The 13,979-nt window shown below is 43.0% G+C and overlaps 1 protein-coding gene across 2 annotated transcripts in view; it reads right to left on the bottom strand.

The window, feature by feature from the left end:
• Positions 1-5,081: 5,081 nt before the first annotated feature.
• PHF21B (PHD finger protein 21B) overlaps positions 5,082-13,979 on the bottom strand; it is a 166,923-nt gene continuing 158,025 nt past the window's right edge. For both annotated transcript variants that reach the window (XM_086610512.1, XM_086610513.1), the window contains 5 exons: positions 11,920-11,942; positions 10,367-10,525; positions 9,257-9,332; positions 8,193-8,296; positions 5,082-5,306 (listed from right to left, as the gene is read on the bottom strand). In XM_086610512.1, coding sequence (XP_086466638.1) covers positions 5,082-5,306; positions 8,193-8,296; positions 9,257-9,332; positions 10,367-10,525; positions 11,920-11,942 — 587 coding nt within the window. The remainder of the gene's footprint in view (positions 5,307-8,192; positions 8,297-9,256; positions 9,333-10,366; positions 10,526-11,919; positions 11,943-13,979) is intronic.

Raw genomic sequence — 13,979 nt, 5'->3', positions numbered from 1 at the left:
CGCGGGCCAGCCCTCCTCCCCGGCGGGCGATGGAGAGCCGCAATCACGGCAGCACTTCTGCGCCGCGGTCTAGCCACAACCGTAGCGGGGGGCAGGAGTACACATGATCAACGGAATAGCGCCGTTCCCACGCGGAACGGACGCAGCGCAAGCCCTGAGATGTTCGCGGCGAAGTTTACATCTCAGCAACTGGAAGATTGCTTTGTCAATGGCAGCCAGACTGCTGGTCAGCTATGTTTCGGGGAAGAATGTTGAGGGGAAAGGTTATTTATTGCTGCAGCTCAAGCCCAAAGACGAAATGCAGAAGTGATTTAAAATTTCTCTGGTAACTGCTTAATGAGCGAGGCTGATAATCAAAGGTTGGGGTGTAGCACTTCTGCTGCATTTAAACAGCACAGAAGTCATCTGCAATCTGCCAGTACAAATGCAAACAACAACTTCAAAGCGCAATGGCATCTTTTTTTTTTTCTTCTCCCTGGCTAGAATCTCTATACGCCTGTGTACGCTTTGTAGTATTTTTTCTATCGTGACAATTTAATTTTTTGTTTGCTTTTTTAAGGGAGGAAAAAAAAACAACTTTTGCTTTAATGATCTTCACCACGGTGAACTTAAAAGTGGCTTACAGAAGTGGAGTCTGGCATTTTCCTTTTGCACCAGTCAGTTGCTAGTGATTGATCTCAGAAGCCAGGCTTCATTTTCTAAGCAAAATAAGCTGCAGTTGGCAAAACCTGATTAAAGTGAGTGGAGTTTTATCTGATGTGGCTGTTGCCACTCATTTCAGTGTAATGTCTCTCTTTTCAACTACAGAGGGCCTGCAGAACACAGAACAAAAAGTAGGCATCAGTTTATAATGCACTCTTCTAAAAGTTTAAGTGTTCCTAATAGGCCATCAAACTGCTAGGAAACCAGCATGCCATGGGTACTCAGCATGCAGAATAAACTCCTAATATAACTGTTGTAGAGTTCATGAGTTTGTGCCCTCATGCTTACCCAGAGGTCTACCACAAGAGAAGTCGCTAGCTGGACTGACGCTACTGTTAAATTCATCGCACAAAAAAATGCTGTCAATGATGATCAACTAAATATTTAAAAAATGAGGGGTTTTGACTTTGCTTCCTGATTTTTGAGCCTTTAGGGCATGATGGATTCGTTGCGGCTTTTCCCTCTAAGACTACAAAGACTGAAAACATCTGAGTTCCTGACACCACCAAGCCATGCCAGCATTCCTCATTCTGCGCTCTGGGAAGGGCTGGCATCCCTCCGTGTTACACCTCCCGACAGAAAAGTTCCTTTTCCTCTCATTTCTGAGGAAGGGGAGACAGTGAGAGAAGGAAGAGTAGGCGAAATTACATTTGAAGAGGTGCAAATATAAAGCTGACAGGCTTGGAGACAACACATTTCATTCGAAAGGCTATTTGCAGAGCAGCTCCTCTGCGAGATAACTAATGGCATGTGAAAAGGTCCTACGCGCAGAAAACAGTCTGTCATGTTAAAATAAAGAGCTCTGAAGCTGTGAAGTCTGGCATAGCTGTAAAAATAACTTTCGCTTGGGAGGGGAGGCTGGGAACCCCGCGGCTCCCAATTCTTTTCAAAGACAATGCCCGGTGCCGCAGCAAGGAACATGGAGGCTACCATGGCTCCTACAAATCTCCACCAAAAACCTTCATTTAAATTACTGGCAAAGATTAAAGGCTAGCGTAAGCCTACGCTCCCTTGCAACCGCATTAATTATTAAGGCAACACGCAGAGCTCTGTAATTGGCTCCTGTCTGTTAGCACGGCGCTGAGTTTATCGGTTAGGGTGATGGCAGAGGGATGATGATGACGATTACATGTGATTTCTGGGTTTGCTGGTTCAGGGGAGAGGTGTCGTCTGAAATCAGAAGCAATGTTAAGAAAAATCAGAGTGCCCTTCCCGTAGCAGGAGGGAGGAGGGGGCAGCTTAGCCCCGGGGGAAGCGGGGATGCAGTGTTGAGCTCCCCCTGCTAACTGCAGCCCAAAATTAAACAGTGGCACTGCCACAGAGTGAAGACAAGGCAATCCCCCCACACCCACCCAAACAAGCAAACAATCAAAAATACCCTTTCCTTCCACCCCTGGCAAAAAAAAAAACCCACAACTCTGCTTCTGCTCTGCATGGGCATTAGCCACTCTGGTAGGTTTTATGCAGCTGTAATGTCATCTTGCTTTCATTTGGGTTTTTATTGGGAAGCTCTGTCCCTTCCACTGGCCAGAAACCAGACAACTCCTGCAAGGGACCTATCTCTCATTCTTTAAACTTACACAGTGAGTTATAAACTTAATAAAATGGGCCCACCACACATCTGAAGACAACCTGGGAGTGTAGGTCTGAAAGCAAAGCCCACCAATCTACCGGCAGATCTGCTGCAGCCAACAGCGTGGCCTCAGTCTGCAGCAAGTTTCTCCCCAGTCACCCACCGTAAGCAAAGACCGCGCTGCCTGCAACGCACACAAAGGCTGGAAGGAGCACGTGCGGACGGCTCGGCGGACGTATGGCAATGTTACCCTGTGGTGGTAACCCTTTTTTCCATCTTGGAACCCTGGGCTTGCTCCTGAGCTGACTCAGTTTATCTCAATTTGGGCCAAGCCCACCGTAGTGTTTAAATCTTGGTGAAACCTTTAAAACGCAACCCATGAGAGGCACAAGAAGAAAAGGGAGACATCTGAGGTACCACCAACATCTCTGCATACCGATCCGGGGAAGAGTGGGACGGGAAATTTTTCCAAGAGGTGGGAAGCCACAAAAGGGAGTAGACAAGGTGCCCCTGCCTGAGAGACACGATGGCCTCGAGGAAGATGCCGTCTTCCTGGAAGAAGGAAAGCAGAAAGTATTGTGGTCATACTGCCATTGTTTCACTCTGAAAATTGAAGACGGCAGTGGAGAAATCGGCATCGGCCACTCCCCCGCCTCAGCCAGGGTCTTGCCGGGGAAGGGGCACAGCGGCAGGCCCCGGGCAGGTCCACCGCATCCCCTCGGCAGCGGATATCACCACGACAACAATGCCATTAAATTCTCAATCAAGTTTAATGCATCATAAAGAAGTAAAACTACATTGGCATATTTAAGACAAACACTTTTTTTTTTCTATGCACACTATCCACTGGACAGTCCCCTTTTCAAAATAACTACTTTTAACAGTCCAAGACACTTCTTCAGAAATTCTTCACATATTCAACCTTCCACGCTTTTCCTTTTTTTTTGTCTGAGAAGGAAAAAAAATCATTAAACCTGAAAACATTTACATTGCAAGCCACGTTAGAATGCATAATTGGCATACAATAACCAATGTATAACAATTGTGTTTTACTTAGTTCACTTTGTTCATCAATAAAAGAATATAAAAATCTTGTTCAACCGAGTGTTGTGTATTAAAATAGATTTGTATAGTACTGCACAGTTTCTCCCGGAGTTGTGAAAATGGTTGAAGGGACCATGTGCTGCCTAGTGATGGGCGACGGAAAAAGCCAGTCCCTCGTGTGGTTTTTGTATTTAAAAAAAGAAAAAAGAGAGAGAGATTCGGCACCATGTGATATGCTCATGTGAGAGACTAGCCTTGTGTCCTCTGGTGGCTTCTTGCTTTCCTTAAGTACCTGTTGTGCTAATTGACGGAGAACTCATAAACAACAGAGATGATGGCATCTTGGGGGGTGGGCGGGTGTGTATGATGTTGAGAAAAACCGGGGTGCCCATCACCACCTTCCTGGGCAGGCCGCAGGGTGACAGGGGGGGCCAGGCGGACCCTTGCAGTATCAGGAAGACTAGCTAGTGAAACAAGCAGGTGCACTGGGATTTTTCTCAGGCTAATGCTAAATGCTTCCCAAATGTGCTAAAATCCAACAAAATGTTAAAAAGGAATCAAGTTTCCAAAAAAATCCCAACAAACCCTTAAAACTTTCCAAGGCCTGTCCCTCCCCCAGAACTCTTGATATTATCCAGTATGAGAAACAACCCCTTGAGGCAGTTTGTTTTTTTTTTTCCTGTACCATTTCAGCAGATATTTCTGCAAGCAAAAAAGAAAAAGAATAATAAAAAAAAATTACGTTACATATTTTTAACAATAAAAATGCAGTACAAAAATGTAAAGTTATCTTTTTGGCATATTATCTGTACTGGCAAGAAAGAAAAAACAATATTTATTTGCTTTTTTTCTTTAAAAAAAATCCAAAATTAACAAAAAAGCAAATCCCCAAAATAAACTCTTTAAAAAATGAAACCCAACCTGCCAAAGGTATCCACTATTATGGTTTATGCTAAATCTTGCACAAAAACTCCATGAGAAAAATACACTGATAGCAAAATAAGTAAAAAGGACCTGCAAAAAAGTAAGGAGTTTTACAGTCATACTTTTTTAAATACTTCGGAACGCATATACAGAAGCATCAGCATGAAAATACTTCAATATTTTACTAGAAACGCTAACTTCATACAGTTTCTTTATTTAAATATCTGCAATTCTCAACTCTAATAATACTGAAAAAAAACGTTCTTTTGTTTCGAAGGCTCTGTGAGTGTCCATGACGCCGTTCTGGTCAAAACGGCCCCATCTCCAGGTCACCTGAATCAACGGGGCCAACTATGCTCCTCTGGTAAGAACCATGTCGAGTCCTAAGTAGTTCAGTTTCTGGTTATCTCACCGATTTCCCTCCCACACATAGCTTTCAGCCCAACTACTTCTCTACTAGCTCACTAACTCTTTGCATTGAAAATTTTCCCCCTTAAAGCAGAACTGGAAACCTCTCTGCTCCCCACAAAAGGATATCCCGCTTCCTATCGGCCATACTTTTCCTGTTCGTCCTCAGTCATAAATACATTAAGGCCAACATAACAAAAAAAATCTCATAAGCACTGAAGGTCTCGGCAAATACAAAACCGCAGCACAACCCGCTCCGTGGGAACCTGCTGCCACAGTGACCTACAAACTGGACTGATTGGTTTGCAAGTTTCTACGCGTATCAAAACTGAGATTGTTCCTTCTCTCCTTTGTTTCAGTTTAATCTCTCCTCTGCGCACGTGTATAAAGTTTTTTCCCCCCATCCTTCGCTCTCGCGCGGCCGGCTCTGTCAGTTGTTACCCTGTGATTGCTGCAAGGCTTTGTGCATGGCAGCGGAGGCAGAGGAGGGTTTGATCCAGGGGACAGTTAGCAGGGAGGAGGTGGTGGTGGTCGTCATGGTAACCTGAATCATCTGCTCGTTTTGTATCAGTCTAATGAGGGTTTTGAGACGTTCCAGTGATGACTGAGTCCCTTTCTGCTGGGCCAACAGGCTGGTTTTCAGCTCTAAGCATTTCTGTCAAATAAAGAGAAGGGGAGAGAGAAGGGAAGGCTGAGAATACATTCAAATTGGTGTCAAACATCTCTCCAAACATCTTTTTGCGTCTTGAGTGCACGTCCTGCTCAAATGAAGTATACTCTCCTTTGGGGATAGCGAAACCACAGCTTAACGAATGGAGTAATCACCAGTGCCGCATACACTGCAGCAGCTGTCTAAGGTAACAATATTCATCCCAGTCCAAATGCATTCAGGGGACGTTTCTGACCTCATCCTGTAGACAGCCTTCTGCGCCGCAAAGAGATCACTGGCACAGGATTGTAATAGCTATATTACTGGAAATCACCGAAGCCACCAGTAAGGTTTCTAAATCTTACCAATGGCTTGAGGGATAAACCTCACCATGATGCATTTGGAACGTGCCATGCATTTTAGGGAGTCAGCACTGTGAAGATAAGTTGATCTCTCTAAACATGATGTCAGTATCTTTCTGGCAGAAAACTTGACCTAAGACACTACTGTTATACCACTGCAGTCACAAGAAAGTCTTTTTCCTATGAGGTGGTCAAACTGCACCCCATAATCACTTGAATCATTTCATACAAACCTACATTAAAATGAGCGTTAGAGCAGGAGCCAAATGAAGGCATCTCAAATCTCCCTCTTAGCATCATAGAATCATATAGGTTGGAAAATACCCTTAAGATCGAGCCCAACCATAAACCTAACACTAAAGCCCACCACTAAACCACGTCCCTAAGTGCCACATCTACACATCTTTTAAATACCTCCTCTTCTCCAAGAAGAGATAAGGAAGAATCAGTAATTCTCCTTTCCCTTCCCAATTCCTCGCTGCAGCTAACATCCCACCCTTTACACTATCAACTGGCCTGCGAGGGACTATGTGACAGACCAAAAGCCTGAGCCTGTCTGCTAGTCAGAAAGGGACGGTGGCCTCTCTAATATCTGAAACCTCCTGTTTTCCCGCTCTCAGTGGGCCCAGTGGTCTGGCAAAACTGGTTACTTGTCTGCAGATTGCTCCTCTTTGGCTATGGTCTAGACTGCCTGGGGTATGGGGGTAGTCTCCAGTCCTGGGGAAGCGGGAAATGCTCACTTGAAAGTCAAGTTGTTTGAAAAGCAACTGTGTGGAGCTGCTCAGAGCTTGGTTTAGACAGGTGAAATCTCAGGTGAAGGATAAATCATGTTCTGTTTTTACCAAATAATACCATGTCATCCGTGGCGTGCATGTGAGTGTTCTCTTTAATGTAAATATCTGTTAAGGCAAATGTCAGAAGTGAAATTGCTCTGTGCCGGAACAACTTTAATTGCTTTTCTCCTTCCAAGTGGATATATCTCCAATAAATACAATCATTGGCAATATTACCATTCAAATAAGACAGTGTTGCCCACTGAAAGAACCTGATTCTGCTTAGATATAAATCTTACTGATTTTGACAGGATTAACACACACCTGATAGCTGACTGCATCCCCAAACGCTCTTCTTTTTCCAAACACCTCATCCTACTGCACTCTCCTATCTACTGAAGATATTCCGTACCCCAGAGTCACTTCTTCAGACATATATATGTTTCCATAAGTGCTGATGGTGGCTATACACACTTACAACAGGGAATATTCCCCACTGTAATGTCTTTTACTAAGCTATTGCTTTTCCTTCCACTCTATTTTAAATGTGATAAATATTTTAACATGCCTCCTCTGGATAACTGCAGCGGTAAAACAACTAGTGACCAGTTACTCTTGGAGCTGCCACTTTGATTTTTCCAGGGTAAGGAAGTTTCAAATATTCATTGAGACTGCCGTGCAAGCTAACAGCTACCCCTTAAGAGTCAGCCTGAGGTGAGGTAGCCCCAAATAAGTTCTCTCACCCACAGAGGATAGGAATTACAGCTTTGAACTCAGCCCACTCATTACTGCAAGAGACTGGTCCTCATAGATTCATAGATTCATAGATTTCTAGGTTGGAAAAGACCTTAGAGATCATCGAGTCCAACCATCCCTAATCCCCATTAAACCATATCCCCAAGTAGATCATCCACCCTATTCTTAAACACATCCAGGGATGGGGACTCAACCACCTCCCTGGGCAGCCTATTCCAGTGGCTGACAACCCTTTCAGAGAAGAAATACTTCCTAACATCCAACCTGAATCTCCCCTGACTAAGCTTATACCCATTTCCTCTTGTTCTATCACCCAACACTAATGTAAAGAGCCCTTCCCCTACCTTCCCACCATCTTTTCTCAAGTATTTGTAGGCTGTAATCAGGTCTCCCCTCAGCCTCCTCTTCTCCAGGCTAAACAGCCCCAACAAAGCCCCAACATAGCCTCATAGCACGGTATGTGCGGGAGATATCTCCAACAAACATTTAGCTTTGAAATGAGTTCATGGAGAAAATGATTGTGAATCTATTTCCAGTGATGGAGAGGTTGTTATAACATTCAGCCCACAAGACAAATAAAGATGGTTATTTCTACCTAATCTCAGGAGTTTTGAGCTAATGGACAAGCAGCTACCACTGGAGGACATGTTTGAGACTAAAAACTTTTCTCCTGGAGAATGGAAGGGCCTTAAAGTCACTGGACAGATAAAAGCTGTGTATGGCACTACAAGGAAGGCAGGTACAGCTATGTTGGGGGGCGGTTTGCATGCAACAGGAACTCAGTCACTGGTGATTTCTCCTCCTCAGCCTGCCAAAGCAGCTTGCTTTCGTGCATAAAGAAAATCCATGTGATCTTGCTCTGAGAGAAACACACTCACACTTGAACATCCGTAGCTTGGGAGCATAAATCGTTTTCTAGTCACAAAATACCAGGTTTTCAAGCATAAATTCTTTATAAGCATCTCTGCAGGAGACTCTGTGTCCCCAGTCAGGTGTCCTACCTTCACTGCATTGTTGAGAAGTCGATCTTTTTCTTCTAACTGTCTATGCTCACTCTTCAGCTCACTGCTTCTCTTTAATAACTTTCGCTTCTCTTCTTCTTTGACTGCGGAACAATAAGATTAAGGATGCAGAAGTTAAGAAAAAGACATACGGCAAATCTGTGCGCTTCACAACACAAAGCAGAAGCATGTATTTCAAATGGTGAGTTTCAGGTCTCATTAGCCTTTTGTCATCACGTACAGTCAAATAAATCTGGAGTTTGTGCTTGCATGCATGTGTCTAGGTCAACAGCTAGCACACAGGACAACTCTAAAGCTATACCGCACCTTTGAGTTGAATTAGAATTAATCCTTGGACCACATGTGGTCCCGGAGGTCGCCAAGACAGAGGTAAACGGTATTTAAGAACAGGTCACCAACCTGGAATGGCAATAGTTCAGTGACCCTGGCTGAAAAGCACAGATCACAACAGTACCAGGCCTCTGCAAAGCTCCTTACAAATATGATCTAACGCCCCAAACAGCCATTGTAAGAGCGCAACAGAGAACTAGAAAAGAGTAATGGTCAATGCACAGATATCATATGACATCTGATACTAATGATTGTGATATCAAATAATACCGGAACAATTAGTAGCTGATATTGCTGCAGTATCTGAGACATTAGGCTGGCATCGTGCAACGTACCCAATTACATGGCTCTGCCTGGCCTGACTGTGTCTCTTTGCCTCCCAGCCTGATATGACTCTGCCTCAAAATCCCATTTGCAGCCCTCTTCTCAGGAAGGCACCACTTTGATGACAGCCTCCTCCACAAAGTGAAGTTCCTGAAAGGTCAATCTCGTCTTTCTTAAAGAGAGAAGACAGGGAAGGACCAGACTGAGGGGAAGGAGAGAGGAAGTTACCTGCTGTTCTCAGTCACAGCCCCTTATGGCCTTTTGCTTAATAATGTAATGATAACTGGTAGCTTTACAACACTACTTTAATATCAGTGCCATGAAGGACTCAAATGACATCACCTGTCACCAGCAGGGAATCCCTTGTCGATAGCTGTGTTAATCCCTACCTGTTTTATGAGTAACATAAGAGTGAACAATAGCCAGAGTTCCAGTCCATGGCACGTTGTCATCTTTCTTTAACACCTACAAGGCCAGGAAATGACAAAAAGTTAGGACTCCACACAGATACACATTAATGTTTTTCTTCCTCTAGCCCCACACCTCTGCAGGACCAGATCTAGGGTCCTTGTCTCAGAATTCACAAGCTGAACAGTAACAAGAGAGTAATTTGAGTATCAGTCTCGAATGGGGCTTACTCCTTTACACATCACTATAAACAGCACTACCAAACACTGCTAAAAGGGGGTTACAAATCCTGTGTTTCTTGTTGCCATAGTCAGAAGACATTCTTCAGCCCCTGACAAGCAGATCTCCACAGTGTCAGGTGTGTTGTCTACTGAGCACGGGAGAAGTTGCTGGTCCATATGAAAACATGACCGTGCAGATCTAATCCTGGGCTGCTCTGCTCTCTGCAACTGCGTACTAGAATTTCCCCGTGACATTTTCAAGGGAACATAACAGTGATCTCAATGCTAAACACAAAGAACTCTAAGGCAGAAAATCTGAGTCTCCACTCCACAATTTAGTGACACTGTACTGTCTTAGTAATTGTTTTCCTGTTCATGCAATCAGCATTACTCACAGCAACTAGACAAATTAGCATTTCTGACACGGCTATGATCAATAGTTGTGTGTAATAAACATGATTTAAAGAAAAGGAAGTATTCTCCTTACAGCTTTCAGATCCAACAGTGAACAGTGTGTTCTTCTGACACTGTCTCCCTCATCTATAAGATTTACATTTCTTGTCTGGCAACTCTACATGCTGATGGCTTTATTGTAAAGAAGGGAAACAAAGGAAATGAAGAGACGTTTTAAACGGACAAATCTCAGCAGATGAAATTGCAGAGAAGCTAAGGCACTCAGTGTGTGTCTAGAACTCGAGTGCGATGAAAATACCAGAAACAAGTGCCACAAACTACTAAAAGTATCTCAGTATTACTTTAGCTAATGTGGTCCCCTAAGCTGTGACCATAGGTTAGATCCAATTAGTGGTACCCAAATTCTAGGTTTCTCCCATTTTCTTTTCTTGACGTGTTACGCTCCATGTACCTTACCTTCTGTTGGCACTTTGGACAGACCCAAACCCCCTTGGGGGCAGTTTTGAGAGGCGGGTCCAAGCAGTTGAGGTGATATGCTCTGGGACACGTGCCACAGGGCTGCAAGTTAATGCCACGCTTGCAAGCAGTGCAGTGTTCGTCGTGGTGGATCTCATTCTGCAAGAGAAGAAGGAAGATGACTTGGGTAAAGTCAATCCATTGATTGCTATGCAGCATTCAAAGCCTCTGTTGCAGCAGACAGGCTCATTCAAACACAAAATCAAATTGTCAAAAGCACCCTGGCTGCTGTAGAAGACGACAGAAATAATGGTGTAGGATAGTAACAAATACAAAGAAACAAACAAAACAGCCAGAAGCAAGTTCCATAAACTGAAACACATAGAAAAATAAATAAAAACAAACTAATCAAACACAGGAGGGAGTTGACTAATATAGTCAGCTTGTGACATAGGAATTATTTCACTTGGTTTTGATAATATGTCACTCTGACGCATGCGTCACCATGCGTAGCTTTATTTTGAAGCATGGGTCAAAGTCAGTATGTGGATCACTTGTCCTTCCAGTCTGAAGCAGAAGGAAGCAAGCGAGGAAAAGTGTCTGGGGAAAAAGCACAGTTCCACGTTTTGTGCCCATTACCTTAAAGAGCAGTTAAGAAAACAGTATTATGCTTGAGTACAAGCTTTTGCTATGTACCCTCTTTTGTGAACTCCTCTAGAGGGCTCCTCTGTCCCTCTCTTCTCCCTGGCACTAATTGTTCTCTGTTCAGACTTGCTCTGACAACCTTTCTCCAACAAGACTGATAAGTACTTTGTCTGAAGCAATAAATAAAATGAACTAAGACTCATCAACAAAGTTACAATGTCATGTAGTAAATTGCTATGCTAATCTGGTGGCAACGTTAATTACTCTTTGTATAATTAAGTGCATTTTAACAAAGGAGATACTGATTTTGAAACTCTTGTGAATCATTATTAAAAAACCTAAATTTTCCTAGTGCTTTTCCAGGAAGGAGAATAATAATTTTGTACCTTTGTTAATTCCAAAAGCATATTTTCATTTTTTAGGGATATTAATTATAATGTTTCATGATAGTTTTAGTCAGGCTTACATCTTGAATTCTAACTCAGTCCTGTCAAAAAATCACTCTCCAAAATATTACTCTATTGAAATTACCTACTGAAAAAGTCTTAATTTTAACCTCAACGTAAAGAGATTTAATCTATACAAACTAGAATGGTTACTCGCTTTTCTTAAAATTTTAATTAAAACCACAAACCTGGACTAGCAATTTCTCAATCAGTGTAGAATCCACTACAAAGGGATTAAACTAAAGCCTTGCATATAAAAGCCCAAGAGTTCATCTCTTTGAAATTCTAACTTAGAGGCTCAAAGATTTAGTTAAGTGGGAAATGTTTCACACTAGCAGCATGAAAGGCAAAGAGAATACAGCAATTTGGTACCTTGATAGAGACTACAATAACCAGAAGCAGGCACTGAATTATATAGTGATGGGAAAGACACTGGTAATACACAAATTTTTCTACACATACCTTCCAGAATGGATCCTCATTTGCTAGCATATGAAAGAAGGGCAGAGAACAGATTAGTGGAAAATACATCACTGCAGTGAATGCTAGTTCTCAGCTATGGGAATAATTTTAGTCAAGCTGTGACACAGGACATCAGGACGTTGCCAAAATTAACACGGGCAGGAAAGAATGCAACAGCAAGCAGTGGAATCAGCATTTAAGATATAAAAAGTTACATCACAGGAATCCTCTGTCTGAACATCTGATGCTAAAAAGTCATAGTATGAGAAGCACAGACTCTATTTCAAATTTTTCAAAAATTTCCATGCAGACCTCTTCTCTGCATGCCACCAGTCCAAAAGTCTTTCTTAAGGACTGCAGCCTGCTGGGCGATGAGCAGCCTGGCCATGAACCAGCAAGGCACTTGAGCAGGCGCTTAACTTGGAGTATGAAAGTGGTGCCTCTGACTCACCGTTGAACACATGTTTAAATGTTCAGCTGATTCACAGCCAAAATGGTCAGCTACTTGTGCGACCGAGCTTTATGTTATCATCAACTCTTTATCATCAAACTACTCCCACCCAAACTGCCAAGATTTTCTGACCTTCTGATGAACCGAGTCTGTAGTGATTGCATTCACAGCCCGCTAAGAACAAGAACCATCAGAGCTCACCGGAAAGCAGGCCAACCCTTTCATAAAAATGAAAAATATTTGTGAAATTCATCGCACTTCGGTCCAAAAATAAAAAGTCAGAAAATTTTAACAGCTTTATGGAAACTGCCCAGCGATTTGCAATTTTTGCTGCTGATTTGTAAGAGGCTGGAGCACAAGGTCCCAGTGACAAACAGCTGACGGAGAGGCCCTTCTTTGGATTGAAGTGGAGACAACCAAACTGATACTTCTGTCCTTCTGCCCTTCTTCAGCTCCCTCTCTGATCATAAATGGGAATATAGCTGCCACAGTGTGATCTCTCATATACAGACCAATCTGGGAGTTGCTTCCTGCTGTTACATATTTGGTTTAAACACTGATGTATGCATACGTGTGAAGACGTAGACATGTTCACACCACACATACATGTAAGAAGAGGAACATAAGAATGAAGGAACAGCTTCACCTAAGTTAGACCAAAGGCTATAAAGCCCTGAGTCCTTTGCTAACAGCATCCAGCACTGCTACTCAGGCATGGAGTGCAGGAACCGGGCAAGCACGGAGTAAATTTTTCTGCTCCAGAAGTATGCTTCCAGACACTAGCAGTTTATGGGCTTCCCTAACCTGGAGTTCGCATCTTCATTTTTACATTTAACATCCTTAGGTAGATTTTTCTTCCATAAATTTGCCTACTTTTTCCAACAATTCTAGCATCCTTTGGTCATGAGTTCCATAAATAATCACAGACTTACAAAATCTGTAGATGTCACTTCATATACACAAATACACAGATCCACCGCGATATGACACCGCCATTACTCAGGGGATACAAATGTTATTCAGATAAACAGGGGCTTGATAATTGAAGAGCCTTTTCTACAAACGATACATGTCAGGGGATGTGACCTCATTTCAGGTAAGACATTCTCAGATAAATGAATCCTGATTAATTGACATTTTGCTGAAAATTTACAAGAACTGTTCTCTTCTGCATTTCTGGAAATGACAGTTGTTTCCTGTACTTCATAGGGATTTTTTTAGTGCGTTTATTTCTCTTTTCAGCTCACGTTTACTATAAAGTTTTAAACTTTTTAAAATGTGTTCAATTCTGCCTTCTAGTTGCTGAAAAATTAAAGGGAAGGCATTTTTTTTACATGAGTGTTTTACAAGAGAAGGGGAAGTCAGCTCTGCACTTCATCACTGCAGTGCCAAGCTGTCTGGGACAGCATCTGCCTTCAGTTCAGAGCTTGCACAGCGCAATGGCACCTGGTGCACGTAGCTAAGAAACCCCTACAGAGGTGGGGAGTTCTGCTATAAAGAAGAAATTTTTCACTCTGAGGGTGGTGAGGCACTGGAACAGGTTGCCCAGAGAAGTTGTAGATGCCCCATCCCTGGAAGTGTTCAAGGCCAGGTTGGATGAGGCTTTGGG

Source organism: Tauraco erythrolophus, chromosome 4, assembly GCF_009769465.1.
Source record: "Tauraco erythrolophus isolate bTauEry1 chromosome 4, bTauEry1.pri, whole genome shotgun sequence".
Lineage (NCBI taxonomy): Eukaryota > Metazoa > Chordata > Aves > Musophagiformes > Musophagidae > Tauraco > Tauraco erythrolophus.
Note: the sequence above shows the minus strand (reverse complement) of the source record. Positions and strands in the feature narration are given on the sequence as shown.